Genomic DNA, 17235 nt, shown 5'->3' on the forward strand with positions numbered 1-17235 from the left:
ATATTATACTATGGTAAAATTCGTCGCGCCGATTGTCTGGATGAGCCGGTCGCCGGTGTATACCAAAAGTTCTAAAACAGTCAAACTGTGGTAGGTACGCGTACTGATGATACGCAAAAGACTACGACGTGATGATTGATGGTCCGGGAAATCGGGTCGTGGCCCGTGGGCATTTTTCCATAATGCCCTCCATGGGCCCATCAAATATTCAAATCCCAGGGCCAAAGGTGCAATTAGGTGGTGGTGCAATTAGCACGTCAACTATTCGTATTACTACCATAGCACTATAGCAGTAATATTTGGCAACTGTCGGACAACGTGTTATTATAATAATTAACTAAGATAATAATAATAATAACTAACTATCTCAGTTTAAGTTTATAATGTAGTAGCCAGTAGGTTGTAGCCTGTAGGCTGTAGGTACAAGAAAAAAATAGTTGGAGAAACTCTGGTTTTCACGTAAAGTAATATTGTTATTGTTTAACTTGATATTTTAATAATATAATGTCCTAACTCCTAATATGATTATCTGAATTCTGAGTCATCATCCCCTCCCGTAACGAAATCCCGGCGGCTGGCACTGTCTAGTGTCTAGACTCTAGAGTCTAGAGTCTAGACCACCGCGATTACATTTTGACATTTTGTTTTCATTGCAGTCTGGCACTCTGCAACGGTGCAATTGGTGGGGTGTATAACGTATTGATTATTGGTCTGCTGTCAGCAGTACTGCACCGGTCCACTCAGCAATAATTATTATTTTTTGTCTCGTATTCATATAGTCATTACTCATTAGTATTCTTGCCTATGCATATAGTCTGTATTCATAGTGGTCATTTTGTGACAGTGCAGGGTATAGACGTATAGTGTATTATAAATTATAATTATTAGTGTTTACAGCTATGGCGGTCGATCAATGATTCCAACGGTTAATAACATTTTTTTTTTCATATATCGCAGCGTTGTATTGTTTTACTATAAAATATAGTTTTGTGTACCTACCAATAGACATCAACTATTGAACTATCCGCGATGAAGTAGGTATGTAAATAGCCTATTATTAGTATTATTATGCCGTAAAAATATACCTATTCTAAATAATCGGAGGAAGGCTACAGGGTTTTTTGTAAAATCATTTTTTAAATATAATATTTTAATGATATAGGCTAAAATGAACACGGTAAATGGGGGGGGGGGGCTATAGCCGCTAAACCCCCATGGCTACGCCTCTGGTTACTCAGAAATATGTGCCAAAAAACACTTAGGTATTCATCATTTAAAATTATACAATAAAATGTGTATTAGGTTTAGGTAGTGTATTACTTAGCATCAATTCAGATAACTGAGGGCCCGTTTTACAATCACAATTTAAACCTCGGTTACGCTTAACCCACTGATTTTACCGGCCAAATTCGGTGGTTTAACCTTAGTTTAGCTATTGTAATACGGGCTCTAATGCTTTCCAGTGGTATAATTAGGAATTTGGTTTGGGGAGGTGGGTGGATATACGTTTTTAGCAAACATGAATGGTCATTACTCATTATCAATACTTTGATCAAAATGTTAACGGTAAAAAAAAAGTTTTGGGGGGATCCCTTCCCCTAATCCCCCCTCCCCCTTAATTACTCCCCTGATGCTTTCTTATATTTCATTTAAATTCAAACAATATTAAATATATAATAATACAATTAAGTATGATTAAAATATTTTATATGTAAAATAAATGTCATAAATAGGTACTTTAGATTTGGAAAATTAATGGTACTGTTTTTTCTGATACTAATAACTCATAATTAAATAAAAACAAAACTAACTAAATATTTATGTTGGTAATCATTATAATTAATTTAAATAACTGCTATTAGATCATAGAGTAATCAATAAAATATAAGATAAAACTGAATTATGATGCAATATTTGTTTTAAAAATAAATGCAAAATTGGTAGATATAAAATAATATATAATATAATAGGTTATATTTTAATGAAGCTATTGGACCCAGCAAAAAATCTCTGCATTTATCTATAAATGTCAATATGGTTATAATAAAAACTGAGCAATATAAATCATTTATAACAATAAAACACACAAACATTTTAATAATTAAAAAAAGCAGATAAGTGGGTGTCTGCTATATAGTAGGTTAAAAGTGGGTCCTGTAATGGATGGTGTTAAATTTGAATTCAATGTTTCAATATTATTGTATACGAAAAACAATTCTGTACAGAGACAGTTTGTCAGCCTAGGATATTTTATATAATATTTATATTGTTATTATTAATACGGTAGCCGGTAAGTTGAATTAATATTATATTTCGATATTTGTATAAAACAATATACATGAGAAATTTCAAGTACTAACGAATAATATTCTTAAAATAAAACACTAAACTAAACTCGTTCTTCTTCATTTAAACTTTGTCCAAATTTGAACATAAAATAACTATGAAAAAAACTGAGTTTTAATATTTTATAGATACATGCAACCTTGTTTTACATTTTCAATCCTTATAATCCTAATATTTTTCAACTGATATTGTAACAATATTTGGAGCACCTTGTATTAAATGTTCACGCTTTTTGATCCAACAATTAATTTCATTTATAGAAAAAAAAAAACCAAAAATATTGAAATATTTGAAATTTAAAAGCCGTAAACCGCTTTAAATGAGTCATTTGATGATTATATATACTATATTATGATAGAATGATAGATATTTTAAAATTGTATCAAGTATGTATACAAATTGATAAAATAAACATCTGGTGTAAATTTCAAGTATTAACAGCATAGATAATATATTATCTATGTTTAACAGTTATTCGTTTTAGAATTACAACAAATAAGAAAATCGCTACATGATAAATTAAGTGAATATCTAATGTTGTAAAAATTTGAACTTCAAACGCTCATAAAAATTGAATACATTCCGGTAAACGTTTTTTTTTTTTGTTGATAAAGGTGGACAAACATATGAGGAATCTTGAATAAAATTTTCAAATCTTAGATTTAAAAAAAAAATATTTAATGAATTTCTAAAAAAATAATTCAAAATTTGTACTTTAAATGCTTATAAAAAAAATTGTAACTACTTTCAAGATTTTTGACCCAACAAATACAATTTTATTAACATTTATAGAAAAATCTAAAAAAATTGGAATCTTAAAATATTCGTAAACAAGTCAAAATATTTTGAAAATGTTATAGTGTAAAGAAAATGCTAATAGGTATAAACATTCAGTGAAAATATCATCTATCTACTGTCATTTGTTTTAGAATTAAACCAAAATCTATAATCGATTTTGTTGAAAACAGATCTTGCGGTATTTTTCCCGGCGCTTAAGTACCAACTAGATTTACTTTCCTATTAGAAAAGATGCTATTGAAGAAAATCTAAACGTTTTTACTGTCCTAAAAGATGATGACAGACCCAAAAAAAAAATGAATAAAAAAAAACACAAAGAAATGTAAATACCGTTACATTTATCATTCCGCCCAGTAACTAAAAATTAAAACAGTAAAAAAATGTAGGTATTTTTTTTTTAAAAAAAGTTTAAAATTACTAATTTAATATTTTCTGTATTTATACCATAACAGGATACAAATGTAACCACACTATCAGCCAAATATTGAAAAAATAATGTATAATAATAGATACACAAACCAGAATGACCGTGGTCAAAATAACCAGCATAGAAGATTCAGAACAAATCCATCAGTAAATGCAGAAAACGACCAATTTGATTTTAAGTCATCCAAGCAAAATGAACGGTTACAGCCCAGTAGTTCTACTACAAAAGAACAATGGAGAAAACAACAGAAATCACCAAATAGACGAGAACGATGGGGAAAAAAACAAAATTTTGGAAATAGACAAGAACATTGGAGACCACAATATAATTCAGAAACTAGACAAGAACAATTAAATTTCAAACAAAACTCTGAAAATAGACAAGACAGATGGGGAGGTAAAAAAATTGAGCAAAATGAGTATCCTGATAACAGCACAACTGAAAAAAAAATCATAAACAAGTATAGTTTTGGATTTAAACGCCTTGAAGAATTATGTAGCAAGGACCCATCTGAGATTGTATTTGTGATGTCAAATAAAGTTAATGGATTCATGGACCTATTTAAACAAAATAAAGAACCTGATTGGATTTTTTTGCTTATGAAAGTATCAGCTAAGATTTGTTCTACTGAATTAATACAAAGCAAAACATTCTTACTAACAGAACTTATATGTAATCAATTTTTTGATCATCTAAAAACATATATATTGAGTACACCAACAGAGAAAAACTTAAATCGATGCAACAATATGAATATATTTTATGAAGATTGTTTAGTTGTGTTTCAATCAATAACTACATTATTTCCAAAAACAGCAGAAGAAAAATTAAAGGAAATAATAGTAAGTAGTAATATTGCTTTAAATGGTATTAAAAGTTATTGTAATCATATAAAAATTGATGAAACTACAGTAATTAAAATGAATGAATTGCTAGAAAAACTCAAGGCTACAGTCTTAACGGAGGAATTAAAATTGAAAGAAAAATTAGTTATTGAAAATATTGCCCAACTAATGCCTCCACCTGAAAATTTTAGAGAACTAACTGTATATCCAACCGCAATTGATCTTGAATGTGGAGAACGATTTTTACGACCTAATATCTCCAAAGGAGCTTATCAGAATGTTGAACACTATTTAGACGTTCAATTTCGTCTTTTACGTGAAGATTTTATTGCTCCATTACGAGAAGGTATACAATTTTATAAAGAAACAATAAACGATGAACGTCAACATCAGCGTCGAAAGAAGATAAATAATATCCGTATTTATCGTGATATTGAATTTGAAAAAAAAGGTGAATTTGTTCGTGATAAATATGGTTATCTAGTAAACTTTGACAAAAAAAAAAAATTAAGAATCAACTGGGAAATGGCAAAACGATTCATGTATGGATCTTTATTACTGTTTTCCGAAAATAATTTTAAAACTTTTTTTTTGGGTATTGTTTTGGAGCGAAAGATTGAACTTTTGAAACAAGGTAAGTTAATTGTGGAATTATTAGAAGATGAAAAACCTATATTTAATACATCTCTTACTATGGTAGAGAGTGAAGTGTTTTTTGAACCATATAAATGTTCAATGGACGTTCTTAAAAATATTAATAGTCATAGTTTCCCTATGGAAAAGTATATAATATCAGCTTGTAATAAAATAGACTATCCATATTATATTGATGAGTTACCTGAACACACCTGCTATGTAATTGATGATTTGATTAAATTCCAAGTACTGAGTCAAAATCATTGGCCTACTAAAGAACAGCTAGGACTTGATGAAATGCAATTTGGAGCATTTAGAGCGGCGTTGACACATGAATTTACAGTTATTCAAGGGCCACCTGGTACTGGAAAAACGTTCATTGGATTGAAAATTATGAAAACAATTATAAATAATTTATACAACAAGCCATTTCTCACCAAACCAATTTTAGTAGTGTGTTACACAAATCATGCTTTAGATCAGTTTATGGAAGGTATATTGAGTTTCACAAACAAAGTTATAAGAATTGGAGGTCAATCTAAGTCAGAAATATTAGAAAAATATAGTTTAAGGAATATATCTCGTATGTACAGAAGATCCATTACAACTAATAGAGGTCTTCATAATATTGGTGACCAAGTCAAAACTACTATGGAGAACATAAAATATTTTAAGAAATGTAGTGAAGTTGTATCATACAATGCTGGGATATTAGAATTATCATTATTGAAAAATGGTATGCCTAATCAATATCATAAATTTTTTAAAACTACTTTGGACCTTCTATCTTGGTTATTTCAAGATTTTGATTATTTTAGTGTAGACCCAATTGGGTTTATAACTGGAATTAGCAATGAGTTGATTAATAGAGTTTATAATTCAGAAAAATTGTTAGAAATTAAAAAAGTAGTGGTTGAAGATGATGATGAAGAAAAGCGATATGAACCAGATTACTTAGATCTAGAACAAAACAATAAAGATATTGTAATTTATAGTATAACATTAGACGACATAAAAAATGCTTGCAAAGAACTACTTGAGGAGAGTATACGATTAGAGAATCTATCAAACGTAAGTGTACATTTTTTTAATGAATCTGAAGAAGCCAAATTCAACTTTGGTGTAATGGAAAAAGTACATGATTATTTTGAATATATGTTGAATTTAATTGATACTGATATTGAACTACCACAAAAAATGACAGATATATACGTGTTAAATATGAGACAAAGATGGTCTTTATATTTTAGTTGGGTAAAAGAAACAAAAGAGATGTTCAATCCAAAAATAATAGATTATGAACAAAAGTATACTCGAGTATATAAGCAATATGCTGAATTAAGAGAGTTGGAAAATGTAGAGCTTCTAAATAAGATGCATGTAATAGCATTAACTACTACTGGTGCTGCTAAACACAGAATAATGTTGGAGGGATTAGAATCACCTATTGGTAAACATTAAAATTTTAAATTACTCTTTTAAACAAATATAATTGTTGACATTAATTTTCAGTGGTCGTTGAAGAAGCTGCCGAAGTTTTGGAAGCACACATTGTTTCTTCTTTAACAAGTCACTGCCAACATCTAATATTAATAGGTAGATTTTTATAATTTACCACATGAAAAAATATCTATAAGTTCATAATTTTTCATTTTAAAGGTGACCATAAGCAACTACGTCCTAGTAATGCAGTTTACAAATTGGCAAAAGATTTTAATTTTGATATTTCATTGTTTGAACGTATGGTCAATAATGAAGTACCTTGTTACACGTTAGGAGAACAACATAGAATGCGTCCAGAAATAGCATCTCTAATAACTCCATCAATATACAATGAATTGAAAAATCATATTTCTGTTCACAATAGAGAACACATTCGTGGTGTTACAAAAGATTTATTCTTCCTAAATCATAATAAATTTGAAAACGAAGTATGTTATATTTCTGATGGTATTTAATCATCTCATGATGATCTAAGTCAATTAATACAATTTGATGACCATTTAGGTTGAGGAAATTTCAAGCAAAAGTAATGATCATGAAGCTAGATTTTTAATTATGTTTGCTAGACATTTAATTTTACAAGGATACAAAACTGATCAAGTGACAATATTAACGACTTACAGTGGTCAATTATTTCAAATTCGTTCAGTAAGTAACATACTTTTTTCAAACTAATGTTTGTATGTTTTGTTTACAATAATAATAATTATTATTTCATTTATTTAATTACAATATCAATATAAATATGATATACAAGATAAAACAATATAAATGTATAAATTAGAATACAAATATTATTCAAAGTATTATTATCATTATTATCATTTTTTCATTACCTATTTATTTAGAAGTATAAAATATAAAAGTATGAATCATTCATTGTATAATATCTTTTAATATAGTTAAGAAAAAAACACGCAATATTAGAAGGCATGAAGATCACTGTGGTAGATAATTATCAAGGAGAAGAAAGTGACATAATTTTGCTATCATTAGTTAGAAGCAATGAAAAGGGAAATGTAGGATTTTTGAAAACTGAGAACAGAATTTGTGTTGCATTGTCAAGAGCTAAGTATGGACTTTACATAATGGGTAACATGGACAATTTGTACAACTCTGGTAATTTGTGGAAACAAATAAAAGAAACATTAGAAAATCAGGGTTCATATGGTAAAAATATATTATTTATTAGTATTATTAAGATAAATTTTAAATTATTAACATGATTTGTTTTAAGGTGATGAATTGACTTTAGAATGTGCTGTTCATTCTGGTATTATGACAAAGGTTGCAAAAAGTGAAGATTTTAATATTATTATGGAAGGAGGTTGTTCCATGTTGTGTAAATCGTTGCTATTGTGTGGTCATTATTGTTCAAGTGTATGTCATTCTTATGACCGTGATCATTTAGAATTTAAATGCAGGGAACCGTGTAACAAGTAAAATTATTTTATTTTTTTATTTTTTAAGATAATTTTAATATTATTGTATAATAGGTTCTGTGATTATAACCATCCTTGTAAAAAAACATGTTACATGGATTGTGGAGATTGTCTTGTGCTATTGAACAAAGAGTTACCATGTGGTCATGAATTAACATTACAATGTTTTGTTGATGTTCTTACTTATCCGTGTGAAGAAATGGTTGGATTTTTATAATTTTTCTTTAATGTATTATTTTCTTTACATAATTTTCCTTATTAAAATTTAGGTGGAAGCTTTCCTAGAAATATGTGGTCATACAATTTTAAAAAAATGTCACGCCAAAAAACCCATCTGTTCATATAAATGTATAGATCGATTAGATTGTGGTCATGCTTGTGAAAAAAATTGCCACAAGGATGATGATCCAGATCATGAAGAGGTAGTTGTAGTATATAAAAAGTGTTTTATATTATAAGAATTATATTGTAATAATTTTATAATTTTATAAATTTATCCACAGTATAAATGCTTAAAACCTTGCGCAAATATAAACAAAATGTGCTCTCTAAGTCACAAATGTCAAAAGATGTGTTATGAAGACTGCTCGCTGTGTACTGTTAAAGTTAAGAAAGTTTTGCCTTGTGGACACACAAAGAATGATGTGCCTTGTGGATTAAATATCAATGACATTAAATGTATTCTTCCATGTACCCGTAAATTAACATATTGTGTCCATAAATGTCAATCTAAATGCCATGAAAAATGTAAACCTTGTGAAAATCAAGTAAGTTAAATATTTTATTGTGTTTTTCTGTTTTGTTTATTTAACTTTATTTATTTATTTATTTTCAGGTAGTAAAAGTTATACCAGACTGTGGCCATTCAATTACAATGAAATGTAAAACTTTACCAGAACGTAAGCTTTGCACTAAGAAATGTAACCGAACTTTAAATTGTGGGCATATGTGTAAGAATTTTTGTGCAGACGAATGTACAACTAAAGATTGTGAGGAAATAGTATTGCAAAAAAATAGTAAACTTGCTTGTGGTCATAATAGCGTTTGGGTTTTATGTTGTGACAAAGATAAAGGTAATTTTTGTTTGTTATTGTACTATTTTTATTTGTAACAATTTTTTTTGAATTGGTTAATGGAGCACATTTCATGATTTTTCTTTTGTATTGTTTGTACAGTACTTATTAACATTTTACTTTTATATATTTATATTAGTATGTCACGATGAATTTATTATAGTACTGATAATAAGAATATTTTTAAAAAAAATTTCGATCTTGTTTTTATTAAATATTTGGAAATCATGTTTAATTATGTAAACCATTGTCTCTTTTGGTTAGTAATACTTATATTCAGTAAATTAGAAATTCAAAGTAAAAATAATATTTTATAGAGTTCAGACTGGACAGCCAATATCTACTTGATAAATGCCGTGAACCATGTTTACAAAAATTAAATTGTAATGATATTTGTTTGGGAACATGTGGAGAATGCAAACAAGGACGCATACATGTACCTTGTAATGAAATTTGTAACAAGATAAACCCATGCAATCATACGTATGTAATTAGTTTTTATTAAAATTCTATGGATTAATTTATAAACTCTTAAATAATAATTTATTTTTACAGATGTAAATTCCCCTGTAAAGAACGATGTCCACCTTGTAATCAGAAATGCATTTACTCTTGTGTGCATTCTAGATGTACTCGTCTGTGTGGTGCTGCATGTGTACGGTGCAAGGTAATGACTAATATCCCCAAAAAAATAAAAATGAATGAATTTCTTGTTTTTAACTTTGATTTTTATTTCCACTATCTTTAATGGATTTTATGTTAGTAATATTATGGTCGTGGGTGGATGAATAAATTACATCCTGTTGAATATACTTGAACCTTATAATCATGACGTATATTTTGTTAATTTTATAAACAGGAAAAATGTGAGTGGAAGTGTCCACATTTGAAATGTACCAGAAAATGTTTTGAATTATGTAATCGATATCCATGTTATGAGCCTTGCAAGTTCAAGTTGAAATGTGGGCATGATTGTATAGGTTTTTGTGGTGAACCGTGTCCTCCCCTATGTCGCGTTTGTCAAGAAGATGAAGTTACTACAATAGTTTTTGGCAATGAAGATGAACCAAATGCAAGGTATACTGGAAGGAATAACTGATAAATATTATTTTTTTTTTTTCTATTACAAATTATTAATTAGGGAAGTTAATAAATTATTGTAATATTGTTAGTTTAAATGAAATTCAAATTTATCTATTAATTTGTATATATTTGTTGAAGCTTATAATTCATGTTGGCATGACACATTAAGGTTATAATATGTTATATAATTATATCTGGCTTGAAATCAGAATTTTTTCTAGGGAGGTGTTTAAGTTTTATTTTTAAACATAATATGTGTGGAGCTTTACACACTCACCACTATAGCCAAGAATCTCCATATTAATAACAACTAATATAAAATAGAATGTAAATAATATATTATTTGCATAAATACCGTCGAGAGGGGTACTTCAATACTAAAACCATGCCTATGCCCACACCACTGAATTATATTATATTCTTATAATAATTAAGAGGATGTTACACCTACATTTGTTGTCTCAGTCTTACAAGTGAGTAACATAAAAAATTGTACACTCAGCAGAACATGTGTTGTGTAGCTGCGTTAGTTAAAAAAATAGAGTGAATTGACCTATTATAAAATGTAAAGAAAAGATTATTATCTGGGCAATCTCATCGGATTTTTATTATATTTTAATTTTAAAGCGAGTTATGAGTATTTTAAGATGTACAAACAATTAAAAATTTTTAAAATACTCATAACTCGCATTAAAATATAATAAAAATCCGATAAGATTGGCTAGATAATAATCTTACCTTTACATTTTATAAGAGGTCAACTCACTAATTTTTAAACCAACAGAGCTAAACGTCTTATGCTGAGCTTACAATTTGCTATGTTACACACTTGTAAGATGGGGACAACAAATGTCGGTGTAACAACCTTTTAATTATTATAAGAATGTAATATAATTCAGTGGATTCTTAAAAATGATTATGTCATAGAACCGATAAAACAACAAATAATAAAATATTTGCATCAACTGGGTTTGTTTTTTCTATATATTATTTCATTTCTATGTGATATTTTTTAGGTTTGTTTATTTAGAAGATTGTGAACACACCATAGAATCTGAAGCTTTAACACAATGGATGAACCAAAATGATGAAGAAATATGTTTGAAACAGTGTCCTTTATGTAAAACACCAATTCTAAAAACCCAACGTTTTATGAACCAAGTGAAAGTTATATTAGAAGACATATCTAATATAAAAACAAAACAGTATGGAGCACTATCTGTAATCCGCGGCAACACAAAAACAATAATCAATTCATTAAAATCCTTGAATAATAATTTTTTTTCATATTATATTTGTGATACAAATGATAGATGTAATATAATCAAACATTTATGGGATGCATTTTGCAAGCCTTTATTAGCATCTTTGAATAATAAACGTTCAAAGTTCTCTTTACCTGCCAAGGACATTGAATCATTAAATTTTGTCATTGATTTGTTTAAGTCTACTTCAAAGTATAAAAATAGAATTCAAGAAATCAAAGATGTCCAAAGAAAAGAATCGATTATTAATCACTTTGATTGGATTCTTTCTGTTGCATTCAGTTATGCGCAGCAGTTGTCAAATCAGCAAAAATTTGATATCAACATGGAGATGGCGCGTGGTGCAAGGATTATGAGTTTATTTGAGATCATGTCCAATACAAAATTTCAGATGGCACAAAATGATTTATACAATTCTTATGCAGTGGAGTTAAAAGACTTAGTTGGAAATATGGAAGCTCTATTAATGTCTTGTAAAATATACACTGTTGACAGAGATACGGAAATACAAAAGTTTACCGAGTTAATTGATGAGAAATTTGATGGGATTGCAATTATAACTGATGAAGAAAGACAGATGATTCATGCCGCTATGTCCGTCAATTTTTCAGGAGGCATTAAAGCTCAAGGACATTGGTGTAAATGTCCGAATGGCCATATTTATTGTGTTACAGAATGTGGAGGGCCAATGCAGAAATCGGTTTGTCCTGAATGTAAAGTGGAAATTGGCGGACAGAGTCACAGACATGTTTCAGGGATTACCGTAGCATCAGAGATGGATGGCGCAAGAAATCTCATGTACCAAAGACCATAAGAATAATAAGGATACCTATTTATTCAGAAATTACTATTTTATCAGTTTAATTTTACAAAGATTCGATGTTATATTTGGATTTAATTAATTTTTTCATGTTTAAAACAATAATATAAGTAAAATTGTGGATAAGAGCCTAAGTGTGTAGTATACAAGACTGGCTTTATCACTTTTAATATAATATATTGACAAATCCAAAAAAAGTTTTACATAATTTTATAAATTGACATCTTTATGAAAATAACCTACAGTTACACCAAGGTTTATTGATTATAATATAGATAAAGATTATTATTTAAAGTGTACAACAGGGTTCTTTGATTTTTATATTATTATTTATGTATTAATTAAATTTATCTTGCAAATTTACCTAAAATACGTTATATAACAGTAGACATTAGAGATGTTCCGGGTACCCGGCAATTATTCGATGGCGGGGTACTTGATATCATATTTAAGACTTGGCTCTTACTCGGTACCGGCGTAATAACTACATTTTTACTCGAGTCATATCCAATGGCAAATGCTGATAATCTATTTATAAATATATGCATACAAATTAATATAACGGGAAAAATCTAAAATTCTAGGGCAATAAATTATAATTTATTTTGGTACATATTGGAATAACTGAACTGATTTACAATAGCCAGTTGATTATAAACAAATCATGTTTTTCTTCTACGAATTACAAAAATAAACCTCCTGTTTACTGTCTAATATTTATATAGTTGATACTTGGTACTTTTTTTAATATTCAATTTGTATTTACATTTTTACTCGACTTATACTCAACACCCGATCAGTGTTAAAATTTTTACTTTAAAATATTAAATAATATTTACATTAAAAATTGTATACGTACTCCATACAAGCAACGTTTGTGTCGAGACCAAAGTATGAACATTTAACAAAAGGTTCATATTATAGTGTTGCTTACAAAACATTTTATTATTCTATAAATACAATATATAATACCTACAAAGACATAATATTTAATTTCCACACATATTTCTTCTTTTTCGTAATAGCTTTAAAACAAAATCAATGATACTACTAAAATATATTCATAAATCAGAAAAAAAAATGTTTATATTTTGCCATAATATATATGTACTTATAAGTCTGAATTATTTATATATTACTATAATTATTATTTTTTTATCACTACACTTAATAAATTAGTTATTACTTATTTGTCTGAATATGTTTTATTAAATACTTTGTAAAGGACAGATGCCCGTTAATACATGACATAAATAATTTGCTGCCCATTTGGAATACTTGACGTTCTAATGTAAATAATTAAGTTTACCAACTCAGCAACCCACACATTGATAAATAATATCTTCCATAGATTAGGCATCACATCTTAAAATATTAATAATATAATATGAGTTAATAGTTAAAATACAAAATCTTAAGCTTTATCCTCTTTTTCTTTATTGTATAGTTTCTTGAGAAACTGATCTTTAGGCTTCATTTTATTTGGACGATCTCCGCGACACTTGGGGCAAAACCATTTACCTTTTGGTTTTGTTGATAATGAAACACAAGAAAAATGAAACCATTCTACTGGACATAAATCATTATCGCAACATATCATCTCTCTGTATGAAATCTGATTACAAAGACAATAGGTTGGTTCATCTGAATTGACAGCTATATCCCTATTTCCAATCTTTTTAGTTTTTGTTCCAGTTCTATGCCTTTTAGGGAAGCCGATTGATGTCATAATTGCCCCTTTTGGCCTACCACATGTTCTTACTTTAGTAGGTAAGATAATTGATTTTATACCTAAACAGTTTAAGTACTTAAGTATTTGTATAAACATCTGTTTCTCTGTTTGCAAAATAATTACCCTGGCTGTTAAAAAAATTAACAATTTCGAGGTGACATGTATATTTTCCATGACATCAATGACATCTGCACCTATATAGTGTTAGTTTCAAATTAACACATATTATATTATGTTGATTATTAATGATTTTTTACCTTCTACAAATACATCACATTTTTCTACTGACACAATATCTTCAACGACTTCAAAGTTATCTCCATCTTCAACTACTTCAAAGTTACCTTCATCGGCATCCACAACATCATTGTTTACACAGCATTCTTCTTCATCATCTGCACCTATATAGTAATTTAGTTTTTAATGATCAAATTTTATAAAGATTATTAATATTAAATTACCCAATATATGTAATATTAATTCTTGCCCTTTTAACCAAGCGTTAAAAACAAATTCCAAATGTTCGATTTTTCGGTGGTAGTGAATATTTGACGATCTCGAAACTAGGTCAGCAATCTTTGCTCTTATTATTGACGCCTTACGGAACTTCTCATGAATAGATGGGACTTTTATTTTTTTTCTGTGTAGTGTACTGTTGTATTGCTATCACAATGAACGACCTCAACATTTTTAAACACTCTTTGATTTTTGTAATAATAGTCTCGTCCATCTTTTATCACATAAATCAGCATCAAACAAAGGTGTCAGTGATAGATTTCGAAATTTTAAGATATGACGACATGGAAGTTTCATGGAATTGTAAAAAATACAATTGCAGGTGTACTAATTTGTAATTTGAAGAGTATTACTTTTGTCTTCATACTCAAATTGTTATATTAAAAATCTAAATGCATAAGGTGTTAAGAGAGTATAATATTTTTGCAGTTCAGGAAGCCTATTCAGTTTCTGGACTAATTTTACAGCATTCTTATCTCTTTCTAACCTAACGTAGCTTAAAACAATAAATAATTTATCCACAAAATCTTCTAAAGTGGAAAAACATGAAATAACAGATTTGAGTTTACCATTGAAACTATCTAATCTGTTATTTGTTTTGTTTAGAAAATTTCCAGTCATGTACGTCATGCCTATAACCCATTCATCCCATATTCCATGCCAGTTTTTATTGTAATACTCAATAACAGTTTCTGGTGCTATATCCTGAAAGTGTTGGTATAAATTGGCATATTCCAATTCTGACTTGCAGTATACTAGATTTTGAATAATTTCTTTTGCACTATCCCTTTCATCAGGGGTGACGTTACATTTGTCACAAGTAATTTCCCTATTAATTATTGTTCTTAATGTATGAAACAAATATATGGTTAATGAAACTTCAGGGAAGACTTGCTTAATTACTTTTCTTTCTTTCATGTCTTTGTCCGTTACGTATCCCCGAGTATTAACTGAAATTGGATTATGTTTTTTAAAAGTTTCAAAAAACCAGCGCAATGTTTGTTCTTCCTCATTAACTAATAGGCCAATTGCTGCTATTTCGCTTTGGCCGTTTCCATCCTCCGTCATCAATACATATACTGGCAGTCTTAAGTCAATTAATTTGTATGTAGCATCAGCAAAAACTACCTTTAAAACCAATATCGGAAAATTCTTAGTATATAGTGGATATTATATAATTTTGTAGTTTTAAATAGATTTTTAAATTGTAATAAAATATTACTTCAGGAAATGCATGGAATGATTCAGCCATAGATCGGTCTTGTATGAAAATTCCATTAAAGTTATTCGCCTCATCTGTTGAAACTTCAACGGTACAATTATGTTTGGTCTTCAATTTATTTATAACTTCAACTAAGTTATTGTTTGAATCATATTTTCCTTCAAAAAAAAAAAAGTATTTATAGAAATATCACCTAAATTAAAAAAAGAAATCACTAAATTAAATTGTAATTTTTTTCTTACTGATTGTAGTACGGATGTTTGACAAGTCTTCAAAGTTATAATTTTGCCACTATCATTCATTATCTTATTTTGTATCATTTTTTATTGGCCTTCAGGTCCATCAGCTCTAATATAATAGCCTTATTTGCAGGTGTGATTTTCCTTTGATTAGGGAGATGACTGTATAACACCCGGGAAATTTCATGATTGTAAAGTTCTGTCATTTTGGTGATTACAAGTGATTTACCATCGTCTGAAGCTCTCAAATAAATTCCAGCTTCGCATTATTGGCGCATTGTACTTAAACAATTTTAATATTTTGAATCTTGACTTTTAAAACTTAGTTATATTAAATAAATCTACTTACGATGTGAAGCGTTGGTCAAGTGTATTTTTTTTTTTTTGTAGCTACCTCCATGCACACAACAAAACTTAATATAATAATACTTTAATTTACTTAATGCTGTAACCATTTTTCCATTTGGATATTTATCATTTATTGAGGCCAATGTCTTACAGTCTTTTACAAAATAATCGACATAATTTGTGTCTTTGTAGATATAAAAATAAAAAAATGTACTGAGTTGATTTATGATAAATTTGATGGCATGGCAGTTATAAATGTTGAATAAAGACAGATAATTCATGATGTCCACCAGTTTTTCGAAATGCATTAAAGCTCAAGGGCATTGGCGTAAATGTCGGAATGGCCACTTTTATTGTGTTATGGAATGTGGAGTTCCAATGAAGCAGTCTGTTTGTCCTGAATGTAAAGTATAAATCTGACAATAAAATGAACAATGAATTAAAATTGATCAAATTGTCAAGTTTTTATGACTTATTTTCTGAACAATAATTACAATTTATAATAGAATAAACCAAATGTTTTTATATACTAAGTAATGAACTTTTGGTAATTGTTTATGTTTTTACTCAAAGCTCAATGCTTGCTCAAATACTACCTAGTACCTACCTGTACATTTCAAAAATAAATAATGACCTTTTTATAATATCAACTCAAGAGTTCAAAAAAACTTATATAACCTATCTTAAATATCCATGACACTTTGATGTTTCGATAAGAAAATAGAAATACAGATTAAAGATCCAAGTACTCTTTAATAACTTGATTTATAACCCCCTATGTGGCTATGCATGATTAAACATGTTAGCTTCATGCTTGTCTAGTTCTCTCAAGTGTTACGAACTCTGAACCTAAAAACAGGAAAACGAGCCCGCTCACCAACATGATGTTAGAACTAGTTTGTACTTTGTTTACCAGTATTTATTACGAAAACGTTTACTG

The 17235-nt window shown here is 28.6% G+C and overlaps 1 protein-coding gene and 1 pseudogene across 3 annotated transcripts; one reads left to right on the plus strand and one right to left on the minus strand.

Moving 5' to 3' along the window:
• The first annotated feature begins 671 nt into the window (after window positions 1–671).
• On the plus strand, window positions 672–13653 carry LOC132950056 (NFX1-type zinc finger-containing protein 1-like). 3 transcript variants are annotated; one of them, XM_061021255.1, is made up of 16 exons: window positions 672–1038; window positions 3276–3526; window positions 3597–6502; window positions 6565–6648; window positions 6712–6983; window positions 7060–7203; window positions 7458–7725; window positions 7793–7994; window positions 8052–8199; window positions 8267–8419; window positions 8501–8764; window positions 8833–9070; window positions 9388–9553; window positions 9626–9737; window positions 9930–10147; window positions 11170–13653. In XM_061021255.1, the coding sequence occupies exons 3-16, from the start codon at window positions 3640–3642 to the stop codon at window positions 12230–12232; spliced, it is 6195 nt and encodes a 2064-aa protein (XP_060877238.1). In that variant the 5' UTR covers window positions 672–1038; window positions 3276–3526; window positions 3597–3639; the 3' UTR covers window positions 12233–13653. The 3 variants fall into 3 exon arrangements, with proteins under 3 accessions (XP_060877238.1, XP_060877239.1, XP_060877237.1); XM_061021256.1 differs by having other exon boundaries at window positions 3315–3526; XM_061021254.1 differs by lacking the exon at window positions 3276–3526.
• A 309-nt stretch (window positions 13654–13962) lies between these two features.
• On the minus strand, window positions 13963–16225 carry LOC132950058 (uncharacterized; annotated as a pseudogene).
• Between the last annotated feature and the right edge of the window lie 1010 nt (window positions 16226–17235).

This window comes from Metopolophium dirhodum, chromosome 8 (genome assembly GCF_019925205.1).
Source record: "Metopolophium dirhodum isolate CAU chromosome 8, ASM1992520v1, whole genome shotgun sequence".
In the NCBI taxonomy this organism is placed as follows: Eukaryota; Metazoa; Arthropoda; class Insecta; order Hemiptera; family Aphididae; genus Metopolophium; species Metopolophium dirhodum.